General features: G+C 39.0%; 2 protein-coding genes across 3 annotated transcripts in view; one reads left to right on the forward strand and one right to left on the reverse strand.

Annotated features, from left to right (window-relative positions):
- Window positions 1-14,724, forward strand: part of ASB3 (ankyrin repeat and SOCS box containing 3) — a 29,972-nt gene continuing 15,248 nt past the window's right edge. The window contains exons 1-2 of one of the 2 annotated variants that reach the window (XM_035896232.1): window positions 1-51; window positions 163-230. The gene's annotated coding sequence lies outside the window, so the exon portion shown is untranslated. Of the gene's footprint in view, window positions 52-162; window positions 231-507; window positions 578-14,724 lie in introns of those variants that run through there. The other variant, XM_035896240.1, reaches the window with a different exon arrangement.
- CHAC2 (ChaC glutathione specific gamma-glutamylcyclotransferase 2) lies at window positions 6,599-13,749 on the reverse strand. The gene is made up of 3 exons (XM_035896344.1): window positions 13,714-13,749; window positions 10,836-10,871; window positions 6,599-7,430 (listed from the first exon to the last, which is right to left on the reverse strand). The coding sequence occupies exons 1-3, from the start codon at window positions 13,747-13,749 to the stop codon at window positions 7,047-7,049; spliced, it is 456 nt and encodes a 151-aa protein (XP_035752237.1). The 3' UTR covers window positions 6,599-7,046.

The following is a 14,724-nucleotide window of genomic DNA, read 5'->3' on the forward strand; positions in this document are numbered from 1 at the left end:
GGCTGCTCACCCTGCGGGCGTCCGAAAAGCGGGTTGGCGGCCCGCTCTGCAGTAAGTCACTTGTCACACAGCGTGGATTTTACATCAACAGAGTCCGCAACGGGAGTGCTGATGTACCCTGTGCTGTGTTTTCCTCTTTCTTTTTTTTTTTTCTTCTCACAGGTTTTTACTGATAGAGTAGTGCCAGCAAGATTTCTGTGGCGTAGAATAACTCTTGAAGACACAGAAAAGTAAGGAACACTGTTTAATATGGCAGCAAATATAATGAATCGCTTTTGTCTCTAATTAAGACTGAATCTTAAGTTGAGACACAGGCTGGAATGAAGTGGAGACTCGGGAGGAAGGAGAAAAGCCAGGCAACGCGCTGCCTGTTTTGCAGCTGGTGATGGGGTGATGTACAGGGATAGTGGTAACGTTTTGGCAGCATCTAGCGATTCTTAATAAACCCTAATGAGCAGGGTGGGCACTGAAATGTTTAGTGAGAGAAGCCTGTGAAGGCAAAGGAAGCAGATGATGCCAGGAAAAATCCCAGTGGCAGTGGAGGAAGATAACTCTGGATGATGGGCTGCGAATTCAGGTGGTTTGCTTTAAGGTGTTTTGTTTCAGGTTGTTCTTCATCACTATTTTGCTGGTAGAGTGATGTGAGTGTGTGCTTTTGCATTTATATTGGGCAAAACTGGCTGAGTCTGAACTATTTAAATAAATGGCTTGTAATCCCTTGGTTGACTTTTGCCCTGATCAGAAGAAGAGTTTCCAGGTGGGGACAATATAGGTGAGATAGCTTAAAGCTTTACTAAATGGCTGCATTGGGCCTAATCAATACTTCTGAGCTTTGCTGATGTAATTTGCTTGTTTAAAGGTGTAACTTTTTTTTTTTTTCCCCCTGTTAAACTGGTGCCAAAGTAGATCATAGCTGTACTGGGATAAGAATTCTTCTTCCAGATCAAGCACATGCACAACGAGAGGAAAGTGCCAAGAAGGGGCCTCAGTTGCAAAAGGCCAGAAAGATGCAGGCAAGGTGTTTGTGTGAGACAAAGGAGGGCAACAATTAAAGGGAAGCTGGAGGAGCAGGGAAATGACTTTATTCCAACTTCCCGCTCCATCCATATTCTTACATTAATCAGGGCTGTACTGTAGTTGGTAATTAAAGTGAGTGTATAGTCGATGTCCAGCTTTTGCAGAAGACTGTTGGAGAAGCCTAATTACTTGAAAAAGTCTCTTTCTAATCTTGTGACAATTATGTACTTGCACAGTAGAAAATCAAGATAGGGGGCCCTGGTGGGGGCTTGCTCTCCTGATGCCTGTTTGCATCCCTTCTGCCAGGCAGCAGCTTGGCTGAACAGAGTGGCAAATCACCTCGCAAGAACTTTTGTTGTTACACAGAACAGGCGTACAGAGAGAGGTCGGATGGGGGAGCCGTAGTATTCAGGGTTTTTTCGACATCCTCAGCTCCTTGGTTTGAGTAAAGCCTGTATCCACATGCATACCAGCAAGGGATGGGAAGGGATACAGATCAGAGTTAAACGTGACAAACTTCAGGAAATAACGATATAAAATAGTGACATAATACTGATGGGGGATGCTGCAATCAATTTTGTAACTGTGTTGCTTTAGCTTTTAAGAGTTAAGTGGTGTTCAAAATGTTGTCTTTTTTCTGCTTCTAAGGGGTAAGTTATCCATGATACTTTGAGCAGACAAGTACAGTTTTTTCCTTATGCTTCTTAGCAAAATTGCCTGAAATGTTCAGGCTTGCAGAGCTTCTGTTAAGACTCTTGTTGTTTTTGGTTTGGTTTGGTGGTGGTTTTTTTTTTTTTTTTTTTTTTTTTTGTCAGGTGCTAAAGAACGGTAGTATGAAACGATGTTATCCTTGCATTTGCGCTGAAAATTGTTTTATTGAATGCGTTAAAGTGATTTTTAAGAATTACTAAACATGGCATTTGTCTGTGTGACCAAACTGTGCTTTAGTTATCTTTGTGAAGGATTTTCCTCAAATTTTAGTTTCTAGAAAGCAGCCTAGTCTAGACAGAGTCTGGTCTGTACGTACCCTTGTGAAAAAAGAAATTTGAGAGCATGAAAGCGGGGATAGAGAGGTAGTGATACAAAAGGAAGGAAAACATTAACAATTCCTCTTTTTGTGTAGTGAGGGCATGGCAGTTAGCTTCGTTTTGTTTTGAAAGCACCTGTGACCCTCCAAACTTTGGTAATTAGTTTATCCACAAAGCTGTTAAACATAAGCAGTGGATAAAAGCAGATCGAGGTTTATGTGTTTAAAAAAAGAACTCTAAGGGTTCTCTCCATGTGTTGAGAGAGAGAGAGCGAGCGCTATCTACCCATACACCTGAATGGTTTAGCACAGTTTCCAAATTAGAACAAGTTAGGCCAGTCCCATCTGATCTTTGTTGTTTGCTCATCTGTGGGAAACATGGAGCAGGTAAACGCTTGAAGAAGGAAAGACAGAAATCATTACTGGGGATGCTACAAAGAATCTGGTAATTACAGAATGTTTTGATTTTCCCTTGTGCATGAGTTTTCTTGTGTTAAGAAATGCAAATCTGTTTACAGAAGTTCTACGATTAAGTCAGATGACACATTAATTTTGTCAGTGGCAGTAAAAATGGGTATGAAGTGTGCTTATTATCAAAGGTTAGACAAAATAAAGTAAAACGTTGCATATTCAGGTTATAGATTCATATATTCACAGAAGATAATTGCATATTTACTGACCCACTATCAAATGATTCATTGATCATACTAAGGAATATCAGATACTACATATACTAAAAAGTAGCTTCTGCTTTTTTTATTTTAATTCACATTGTAGCACAAATTAAACTGTCTTATTGCAGTCTTTGTACAAACCTTACGTTTTTTTCCTGTAACTTAAATTAATATAGGACTCCTATTTGGGAGATTCCAAAATAATTTACAGCTATATCCTCTTATGTACTGCTCAACAGTAATCCCTTTCAGCATCATTGGGAGGGTTTCTCTTGACCAACGGATGGGCATTCTCCTTTTCCTACAAATGGCCTTAGAAATTTTACTGTGCAGTCAGTCACGCCAGGGGAGACCATGGCTGCATACTGCTACGTAGGGTTTCCTTCGTGCGTGGAAGGACAGAGATCCATGCCAACCGCTCAGTGATTTGAGTCTGTGGATCCCAGGGAGTAAAACCTGTCAACGTGGATATGACTATTGTTTCTCAAACACTGTTTGGAAATGAATTTAGAGGTAGCATCGTGTGTGTGGTTGGATAATGAAACCGTATCTAAAATCTCTATAATTTGTCACAAATCTAGATTTAGGTCTCACCAGTAGGGGAAAAAAAAAAGCATATATGGCATATAAAAAGTGTATGTTAATTTCTTTGTGGTGAGTAACAGATCTGAAAGCATACTGGGCTTTTGTTGGTGATTGAAGCTGTAGGAAGAGTGGTGGCTCAAATCCCATACAGCAAAAACAAATGTGTATTTCCAGTGCTTTAATTAATTCCTAATTTCAACACAGTTTAAGACTGCATAATAGTAACTAGCTCTTGTATATTGTTTTTCATCATTAGATCTAACAGCATTTTATAACAAGGGGCAATTAAGAGACACTGATGTCCATCCCAATAAGGATACACTTTAAATAAAACGTAACATTTCTGGAAATCTTTTTTTCAACACCATTAGTAAGTGTAATGCATTTTTATTGTACTGAAGTTGTATGCACAAGCTGGAATGTATCGTTACAGATATTATTGCAAGTTTTATGAATCTGGAAAATAAATGAACCAACAATGTCCAGAATATAATTAAAGATAGAAAATGTAGAGCCATACATAATCACAGTGCCCCGACACAGTGCTTAAATAATTAAGAGTGTTAAAGAGGGAACCATCGCTGATGTTTTTGGGTCATTAGTGAGTGTAAGCATCCCCTGCCCTGTTTTAAGGAACAAGGATAAGTCTTTGAGGAAAGGATTTTAAAAATGCATAGGGTGGACGTCCCGTTGTACATGTTTTAACTTTACTACAGCTTGCTTAAATCTAAAGTAAGGACAAGAAAGGAAGTGCTGTTGTTGGTTGGATTTTTTTGAGGGCGCTGTGCTTTTCAACACTTATTTCAATAGTGTTCTATTTAGTGTTTGTTCTTGAAATAAATCATACATAGCATTTTTAGTAACAGTAAGAGTAACACTTCAGAGTTACTCATTAAGTCAAGGTGAATAAATGCCTGCATAATGGAGCATGTTCATGATGCTTTGGGCATCTTAACGACTGACATTACAGACAGACACCTGGAAGTTCTGATCACTCTCCCGCTGTACAGCTGAATTAGTTGGGCTTGCTTTTCTGCTCAGTTATGTCAGTCTTAAACCAGCACAGTGGAGAATCAGGACTTCTGAAGGATAGTTCATCAGTTTGCAAGTAACTCGTGTACTAATGGAAAGATGGGGCCTCGATACATATGATTATTTTGCCAATATGAGCAGAGGATTTGCTTCTGCAGTTTGGAGTAGTCCATCAGGTGATACCCCATTGTGTACTCTTAACATAGTGGCATTCAACTATTAATAGTAAACGGTAGCTTCTAAAAACTAATACACTTTTGTTTTCCCCCCTCAATGAATAAGTACTTGAGAGATGCCAGAGGCACGCTAAAATCATAACCTGGTATGTAAAAAATACAGCTTTCTCAGTTAAATATTTTAAGTGGTCTAATTATCTCAAATTTAGATTTGAATTTTAACATCCTGTTTTCTCCTCATCTTGCTGCCTTTCTCAAATGTTTCCTATCAACATTGATTTAGTTCTTGTTGGCTTTTGTAGGTGGCCAAGTAAAAATAATAGCAGCTTGTTCTTTTGATAACCCTGATATTTTCAAGCAATTAGAAATATGAAAAAGGAACATGTAAAGAAGAGAAAGGGACAACCTGTATAGTAGAAACATACGGGGTTTGCAATTACTGGCGCAAAATACAGGCTTCCAAGCTACTACTAAACGCTTATATGTTCTCTTTATGAGAAAATGTGACATTACACGGTGTTTGAAATAGGACCTTTTCTACATCAGCATACAAAAATATACTTTGTTAAAAGTTAACAAAAATAACTTAAATTTTTGAGAAGCAAGACAAGTCCTTGTTGGGACAGAAACTCCATTTGCTTATGTTTTGCATAAAGTAAGCCTACTAGCCTAAACTGGTGGCTTTCCAACCTTCATTGTTTGGATGTCCATACAGCACACAGAAGGTTACTGAAAAGAGGGTTCCTTTCTTAATTACCTTTTGTCTGTGAATCCCTGAAACAGTGGTTGAAAATCACTGGCTTAAAATCTATCCTCGGAGATTGGTGAATTTTTTAAGAGGTGGGGTTACAACAGCATCTAAAGGCAAATAAACAAAGATGAGAGTTTCTGAGCGTTCTTGCTGCATTGTGACTTCAAGTCATACCCTTAGTTAATTTTAAAATGTTGGCTTTATTCTTTATATTCATCTTAAAATGAGGCACTGATACGTTATGGCTTGTTTGTGTCAAAGTACCCTGTGCTTTGGTTTTCAGGGGCATGAAATAATGAGCCAAGGGCAAGAATTATTTCCTTGACAATGAAATGGTTTATCCTCTGCGTTTAAAGACAAACTAATACATAAAGGGTAAGATGACTAATTCAGTGGAATAACTTAATTTCAGTGAAGTTGAACATTGATGATATAAATGTTCTACTATGCATTTACTATGCAATTTACAGCAACTACACAACCTTTCTCTCTTTAGCTGCAGTGAGCTCCATGCCTGTGGTCTTGAATCGGAAAGTACTATCACTTAAATCAGTGGGAGTTGTATCTGAATGCAGATTTTGATCTTTAAAATATTCTAAAAATTTATTTTAAACCTCAAATAATAATTAAAAAAAAATAAATCTTCAAACAAAGAGAAGCTTAAGTGGTTCTCTTGAGATTTTCATGAAGTCTTTGGCTAAAAACTCCAATATACCAAATTCAAACCTGAAACGCTTCCCCTGCTCCACTGTCTATAGACTCCTGAAAGAATGATCTTTGTAGCAGTAGGCTTTAATGACCAACTACTATTCTGAATGCAATATTTAAATAAATAAGATAGCATAGTACAGAAAAACATGCCTCCAAGTCATATACCCACTGTGCGAGGAAACCAGAAGATGAAGCAAGATCATTAAAAGTAAGAAGTTATTTTATAGACAATTTAGGGTTTGATGCTTTTCCAAGAGTTCCTACAAAGATGAGAGTTTCTGAGCGTTCTTGCTGCATTGTGACTTCAAGTCATACCCTTAGTTAATTTTAAAATGTTGGCTTTATTCTTTATATTCATCTTAAAATGAGGCACTGATACGTTATGGCTTGTTTGTGTCAAAGTACCCTGTGCTTTGGTTTTCAGGGGCATGAAATAATGAGCCAAGGGCAAGAATTATTTCCTTGACAATGAAATGGTTTATCCTCTGCGTTTAAAGACAAACTAATACATAAAGGGTAAGATGACTAATTCAGTGGAGTAACTTAATTTCAGTGAAGTTGAACATTGATGATATAAATGTTCTACTATGCATTTACTATGCAATTTACAGCAACTACACAACCTTTCTCTCTTTAGCTGCAGTGAGCTCCATGCCTGTGGTCTTGAATCGGAAAGTACTATCACTTAAATCAGTGGGAGTTGTATCTGAATGCAGATTTTGATCTTTAAAATATTCTAAAAATTTATTTTAAACCTCAAATAATAATTAAAAAAAAATAAATCTTCAAACAAAGAGAAGCTTAAGTGGTTCTCTTGAGATTTTCATGAAGTCTTTGGCTAAAAACTCCAATATACCAAATTCAAACCTGAAACGCTTCCCCTGCTCCACTGTCTATAGACTCCTGAAAGAATGATCTTTGTAGCAGTAGGCTTTAATGACCAACTACTATTCTGAATGCAATATTTAAATAAATAAGATAGCATAGTACAGAAAAACATGCCTCCAAGTCATATACCCACTGTGCGAGGAAACCAGAAGATGAAGCAAGATCATTAAAAGTAAGAAGTTATTTTATAGACAATTTAGGGTTTGATGCTTTTCCAAGAGTTCCTTTACTAGTTTCTCTAAGGAGAAGAGATGCTCATCTACGTCTTCTGGCATGAGACTTCTGATAGAATTAGCAAGTTCAAACAGGTATTCTGTGTTTCTTCCGCTAGGACCGACTGCATTGAAAATCTGCTCAGCAATCTCTTCTAGAGGTGCTGGACCAAGGTAGTTAGGGTTGTCACAAGTTCCAATGTATAGCAGTACATCAAACGGTTTTACTGACGAGTCTTTTGGATAGAAAATGACAGTTGTAGTCCTGTAGCCTCCTTTCTCTCTGAAGTCCAGGTATGCCTTCACTTCACATTCTTGGCCAGCTGGCAGTCTGTAAGCAACGCCCCATACACACCCCTGTTGAAGGACATAAGAAAATCCAAGCAGTGTTTATAAAGATACTCACAAATTAATGTATTTATATTGTATTTAGGCAAAGCTCTGTTTAAAAAAAAAAAAAAGCCTTCAGTTGTCAGTCTTTTTAGAGCTATTTCTCGCACTGCTTGTAGAAGGAGTCCCAAATTAAAAGCGTTGTTTTATTTAGGAAATCTAAAGTCAAAATAGTAATTTTGCAGACTGATATCCCCTTTCTTGCTAATGCTGAGGCCTTTCTTACCAAACAATTTCTTGTTACAATTAAGTTTGAAGTAGTAAACTTTAGTTGTCAACTAAACACCACTTTAGTGGTCAACTAAAGAGCTGGCAAAAGGGATACAAAGTATCTTGCTGACCTCACAAAAGATGTATCTGAAAATCAAAATTTTAAATAGTGCCAAATTCAAAGTAATTTTGGTCAGGTCCTCTTTCTGTTCAGGATCTGGAGGAATCAGTGTGGAAACGCTACTGCACGGAAACTGAATCGAGGAAGAAAAAGCTGAGAGGTGAACCTTCATTGCGCACGAATAACCATGGCATATCCAGCACCTCAGCAAACACTGTTAGCATAAGTTTCATTACCATCTTTGAGTACCTGAATATTTCTTCATCCTCTTCACAGATAACATCTCTGAAAAAGTATTTAACTGTGGTGTCAAGTAGTTATACTCCCTTACCAAGTTTTATATAAACAAATCAGTGAGAACTATGTAGGGATTGATTTGCATGGGGCTTTCTTTTGAAGTAGCATAGAAAAATGATGATGGTCTGTTATCCAGGGCCATATCCTATGTTATAAGGGCTATATATTGTTTCTTACCAGTGCTGCTTTAAAAGAAATGGTAATCTGTTTTGTCTGCTGGCAACATCAAACATCAATTCTTCCTGCAGCTTAGTAGGTATAGGTATTGGTGTTACAGTAATGATGACAAAGCAATTAACGTTTTGGGTTTTTCTACCCCCTTAAAACTGGATCTCAGTGTTTAGTCATGATACCGGATGCTGCTGGGGTGGTGGTGTTAATTCAGGAGCGCTGAATTTAGCAGTCAGACTATGTGCTGGTCAAAGGCATTTTGTTAAAAATCGGGAGTCATTTTCTGTTGCATCCTTTGTAGATGGTTACAGGATTTGATGGGCTGTGGCCAGGAAAAGCACGAACAAGTATAAAAATGGGTTCCTTGCTTTCCCTCAGCCATCTGGGATGCGGGTTCACTTCAGCTGTCTGCAGGAAAGGTTTACGTTTTAAAAGCGGCCTCTTCTGCTCATGTTACTCGAGTTCAATCTGCCATTCAGACCTACTTTGGTGTTGACAGGAAAATCTATATGGGTGTGGCGGAGATAGGGATTTAAAGCAGACACTTTTAAGTGTTACTGCTAGTTAATTCATTTAGCTTTCAGTATAGAGGATTCCTATTTCAGATGATGGAAAATTAGAATCCAGAGATCTGACAAGGTGTATGATGTTCTGTGGTTTCTTCTTAACTGGCAAAGAAATTCAGATGGAGCAAGCTAACTCTCTAAACAAGATGTTTAGTGAAAAAGAGTGCTAGTGAAAAAGGACAGGGAGGCTAACACAGAGCCGAGAGCTGGCCTTGCCAGTGAAAGTTCTGCTGTTGTCACCGCAGTATTTGGTGTCTGCATGCAGGGAATGATTGCTGTAGTGTGCTAAGATGCCTTCAAAATAAGGTTATCTTTTTAAACTGCAGAAAGAGTAACTGAAATTAAAGCAAATTACTTGCTGTATCATTTGATGTTTATGTGTAAAGGGTGATTACCTGGCCACGCCAGATTCTCCAGAAAAGGGAAAAAAAAAAACACCCAACCAACCAAAACTGGATTGCTAAGGGGAAAATAGTTTCCATAGTAACGAATAAGTTTGCTTAGCAATACAAACTGAGTGACAACAAACATAAGCATTCTTTGTCTGTATAGGCGTCTGTGTAACATAATGGTACCCAGCAGGACCGTAATGTGAAAAAACCCCTACTAGAAAGGTACAGAAAATCACAGTGAGAGACAGCTCATTGCATTTTGCTGGTTTTGCTAACTGCAAAAAACAGTTTAAGTTTTCGATTACCGGTAAACTTACCTCTCTTCGTGGCTGCTATTTCAGGGAAATAGATCAGTCAGACAGCAATACCCTAATTGTATAGATCAGCAACTGTAAATAAAAACTAACTACTACCAAAATACCCATGCTCTGTGTCTTATGGCCTTGTGGCCTTGCTCTGCCTCTGCTTCCATGCCATCCCTTCTTCGCCCCCGCCCCCCCCCGGAGGCACTAGTGCCTGTAGGGATTCCCTCTCCTGGAGCGGGGTGAAGCTGGATGGACAGCCGGCCCCAGCAAGGTGCCAGAACAGAGCTCGCTGCTGGATGTGGGGGGCCTGGAGGATCAGCAGGGAGTGGGAAAGCAATTGCATCCGGGGTGTATCCTGCAACAGTCATTCCTGGGCTTCCCCAGCCTAGGTCAGTGCTTTAACGGTGCGACTTGATGATCTTAAAGGTCTTTTCCAACCTAAACAATCCTATGATTCTGTCTTAGCTGGTGAGCAGTCCAATCGAGAGCTCTCTAGTGGCCAAGATCCCTAAAAAAAATTGTGGGTAGTTGTAAGGTAGCTTCTTTACTATCAAACAGAATTAGAAATGGGCAAAATGTAAGTCCTTCTATAAGCAGAAAAATCTTGATTTTCATACGGCTTACATGACTATAAGCCTTGTTTCACCTCCCCTCCCTCCCCAGCCCAAACACACCCCTTGCAAACACTTCCATTGCACTAAGTAAGGCTTAGGGAAACGGTTGAAGGATAAGCAAGAATGGTAGGCTTGGGCCAATGACTGTTTTCTCTAAACAGGAGCTAATTTCACAATATTACGTAGAAACCAAAAGCAGTTGTGGCATTTAATTCCCTAAGCATTTTATCTGTGTAGCAAAAAATAAAGCAAGGGTACCTTCTTTTTTATCACTGCAATGTAATCTTGATTTGTTTCGGGTTTTATTTCGGGAGGGCAAGACTGCAGTTCTGACACAACACCTGGGGCCTACTGTTGGCATATTGTCAGCACTATACCTATGTTGAAAGTAAAATTCTGCATCTCGTAATTGGATAGCTGAAGTGACTATTCCAGAAAATACTTTAAAATATACCTTTGGTAATAACAAACCCAAACTACTTCCAGTTTCTTAGTTTAGATCGACCGATTTATTTGAAACCATCAAGAGGCACTGGTGTAAGAAGTCCAAGAACTTTTGAGATAACTTTTCATTGCACTAAAGATAACTCAATTATTTTCTTGTAGAGAAGCAAAAAATAATAGAGACTTACTACACAGGATGGGAACGCAACGGGACATTCTGTACACTACAGAGAGAGAACAGGAGTACTATACCTCAGGGTCTTCAACCAGAGTCACAACTCTTCCAGGCTGAAAATAAAAAAAAAAATAATAAAAAAATCAAGTTCAGTTAGAGGCTTTTACCCTAAATCATGAGCAAATCCTAAACAAAACAAGAAAAAAACTCAAATGAAAGTAAGGAAAGGGTCAGAGAACTAATCCAGGACAACCTCAGTAAGGTCTGTTTCTTGGAGATCCAGTATAAATATTTTCTGAGAATAGCTTTTGATCTGTATTAGATAAACTGTGATAAAGTGGTAAATTCTGAGTGGAAAGTGTCTGCAACATAGAAGTTAAATTAAGGGCAGTCATAAATGGAGGGGCTTTTGAACATCCTCGCTTTCTATGTGCTGTCCAGACTCAATTCTGTTCCTGTTTAAAATGGTGACAATAATTCATTAATGTAGCACTGTCCTTGAGGAGCGCACCTTCCTTAGGCATGCTGATACTCTACGGTACTATGTGATTTTTTTTTTTTTGTTGTTTTTAAATCTGTGGGGTTACAATGAGGTGAACCGTCTAGCTTGTATTCAAAAAGTTTATATGCAGGCATGGAAAATAACCTGTCATGGAAATCTAGCTTGCGTAGAACTAGGCAAGATATTACCACTTCTGGCTTGGTTTGCACTAACTGGATTTTAGAAAATCCAATGCCTGTGGCAACTCCTAAGTTTAAAAGCTCCTAGATAATTAGATGTTTTTGAAAACATATAGCAAGGAAATCTGCTAGTAATTTTTAGTTATGCAAAGTTGAAAAAAAGACATTTATTGTGCAAAACCCCTTCTTCCCCTTCTTTTTCCCCCTCTCAGGTTGTTCTCCCTTACTAGGCAGGTGGAGGATACCTCGGTAATGGCTTATTTTCCAATGAGTTACTTCTTGCAGGAAGAGTAAGAAGCCAGTTTGTAAATACTGAAAAGAAATTTGTTGAAATTTGTTGTATAACCTGGAGAATAAAATTTTAAACCATAAAACCCTATGGAGAACTACATCTGTAGTTTAAAGTTGTTAATTTTGGCATCAAATTAGCATACAAGCATCTTTGATAAGAGGTTAGGGAAAGCAGAGGTACTAGCATTCCCTCAGTTTTAGTGTGGGATAGAAATTCATTCTCTGAGGAGTTACAAAGATAATCTGAGCTCAGTGTACTGGGGTGCATGCCTTTCACTTAGTCTTCACTAACTTTCAGTCTTGGACTACCACATTTCAGTCTTTTTCTGACTCATCACTAATAGTTGCGCTGACATGTTGTGCTTTGCTGTTTGATAAATCTGTACTCGGGTTTGTCGCTCTCGCACAGCACAGCGTGGGGGTTCCCCCTACGCCGAGTCATTGGCAAGCCACGCGTTCTTTTGGTAAAGAGCCAAATATGAAATCTAGTTTTTGCAGAGCACTTTATAGATACCATCAGCTGTATATGTTATTTATTCAGCGTCAGATCTTTTATAATCTTAAAAGCTGTTTATTTATAAGCTCTGAGGTGCTGCGTTTTTTCATTTTATGCCAGTTGCCTCCCAGCATCAGCCATCTATTCCTGATCTGATTGATAAAATAAGGCAACAAAAATTAATACCAAATCATTACTGTTTGAGTACTTAGAGGAAGCAGGTCATTTACCATGACTGATCAAGATAACCTAAGTATTCTTTTCGCGAAGTTTTTTCCATAGCCATCCCTGATGTTTGTACTTAATACCAGTCACTAAGATTTTGTAAATTATGGTTTGAAGAGACATTCTGTGGTGGGAAATAACTTTATTACCAGGAGTGCCTGTATCTGAAACCTGAATTTTAAATGAAAGCGAAGTACTGAAGAGTACTTAATCTTCAGATTGGTTGTGTGATGGAAGAACGATCTGCTTGGGCAGGACAGGATATTTACGTATTGGTTTGCAGAAACTTTGTCTTGCATGGAACTACCTAAACCAAACACCGTTAAGAAACCATGGGTGTTACCTCTGCTAGCTAAGTAAAGAAAGTAACACATCTATAAATGACCAGCTATATAACATAAACCCAAAGCATTTTGTTGTACCCAAGTATTGGCAAGGGCAAACCCGAATGATCTCCTAAAATCAGATGTCTGAGAGATTTGTGTCAGTTCTGTGCAGCCTGCTGCCAGGAAGGCTGACGGAGGCAACCTTCCGTTGGATCATGCTGGAGCAGCAGTGTGGTATGCGGCCGTGTGGGAATTTTCTAAGGCATCTGTAGTGCTAAGGGCCATCACCCTTCTGAATCTGAAGGGAAGCCACTGTGGAAAATTAAATACCACATTGTTTCAGCTCTTGTATTTCACTTCAAGCCCTTAACTGTACTGTACACTAGAGCTGCCAAATCTACTCCTGTCTTGGAGCACACGTGATGGGGGATTCTTCTAGGTTTTACCGTCCTGGGTTCAGTGAAAAGAAGAAAATAGCATTAGCATCGCGCCGAGTCTGCACTAGAGTCGGGGACTTTCTCCTGGCATGGGGGCTTTGTCTGTCTGCATGGAGATAAAGCTCCTGGGGACAGTCCTGAGGTCTAGCTGAGGTGTGCTATGCAATAGCGGGGTAAACTGAAGTAAGATCTTCCACTGTTAGATTGTTTTCAGTGGTACCATAAACTGCTCGGCTATTAAAATTACTAAATATTTACTGATAGAGGAATCAATTCATTTTCGCATCTGGATATGAAAGTAAGATGGAATAAACAGAAATACGACCTCAGAAATAATTTTAGCTTGATTATATCTTAATTTTTTTCAGAAAGTTTGCCAATAAGTAGGAATGTAATAATTTAAAATGGTTTCCTTAAAAGCACAAGTTTATAAACAAAGCGTGGCCTTTTCGACTTCCTTTTCCTGTGGCTCGTTATGGCGCAACAGGAGGCAACTGACCCATCCTCTCCCTATAGCCCCCTCGCTGGCTGCCATCCAGCGGGAAGAAACCCCCCGTGTAAATCAGGGAATCGCAGAGGTGGGAAGGCACCTCTGGAGATCCTCTAGTCCAACCTCCTTTTTTTTTTTTTTTCCTCCATTTCACCTTTAACAAACTAAAAGCCCTTCGTTATCTTAAAATTATTTAACCTTAAGCTGACCCAGTGATTCTCTGCGTGCAGGAACTCAACAGGTTGCTGTTTGGACAGTGGCAGCAGGCAGCTGGAGCTAGATTAATCATGTCATCAAGTTTCACAGGTTTTTTGTTTTTTTTTTTTTTTTTTTTTGTTACAAAGACAGCCTCTGGCAGGGCCAGAACTGAGATCCCCCCCAAACGTCAGGCCTGTCGGTGTGCTGTGCGGTCAAGTGAGCGCCAGCAGCAGATCAAGGAGAGCGGCTAAAGCAAGTGGTGGTCTGAAGCTGGGAGGGAGGAGGATTGCACGGAGAGGAAGCCAAACTTCACTGGTTTGGCAGCAACGAGCTGTTAGTTTGGTTCAAACCATATTGTGATAATAATGGCTTCAACACTCGAATGCCTTTATGCTCGCATGCAAAACCAAACCCCCAGACTTTAATGTTTGAGGTTTATGTGAATCATGCAGGTTTGCATTTCTGACGCCGTTTTTTTCTGAAGCTTGCACTACGAAGTTTGCACATGCCGTTTATGAAAACAGCTTTGTTACTTGCTCAGGTCTTTCGAAGCCAGTAGTACTTTTTTCAGGGAACACTGTTGTTGCCTGGTAAAATTCAAGTTGCTTTAATGTACGATTCGGAATAAACCTCTGGAAATCTTAGTTTTAAATACAGCTAATGTGTAAGTTGCCGTATATTTTTTCAGTAAATGGTTATTACTTTTTTTTTTTCATTCTTAATCTGTTCTAACAAAACCTTTTTCCAATTTAACATCCCATAAACTATAAAATATGGCCCCGTGATTAATCCGCTTTATAACCAGTTAACTGTCTTATTACA

Source organism: Egretta garzetta, unplaced genomic scaffold (genome assembly GCF_000687185.1).
Source record: "Egretta garzetta isolate BGI_Z169 unplaced genomic scaffold, ASM68718v1 scaffold200, whole genome shotgun sequence".
NCBI lineage: Eukaryota > Metazoa > Chordata > Aves > Pelecaniformes > Ardeidae > Egretta > Egretta garzetta.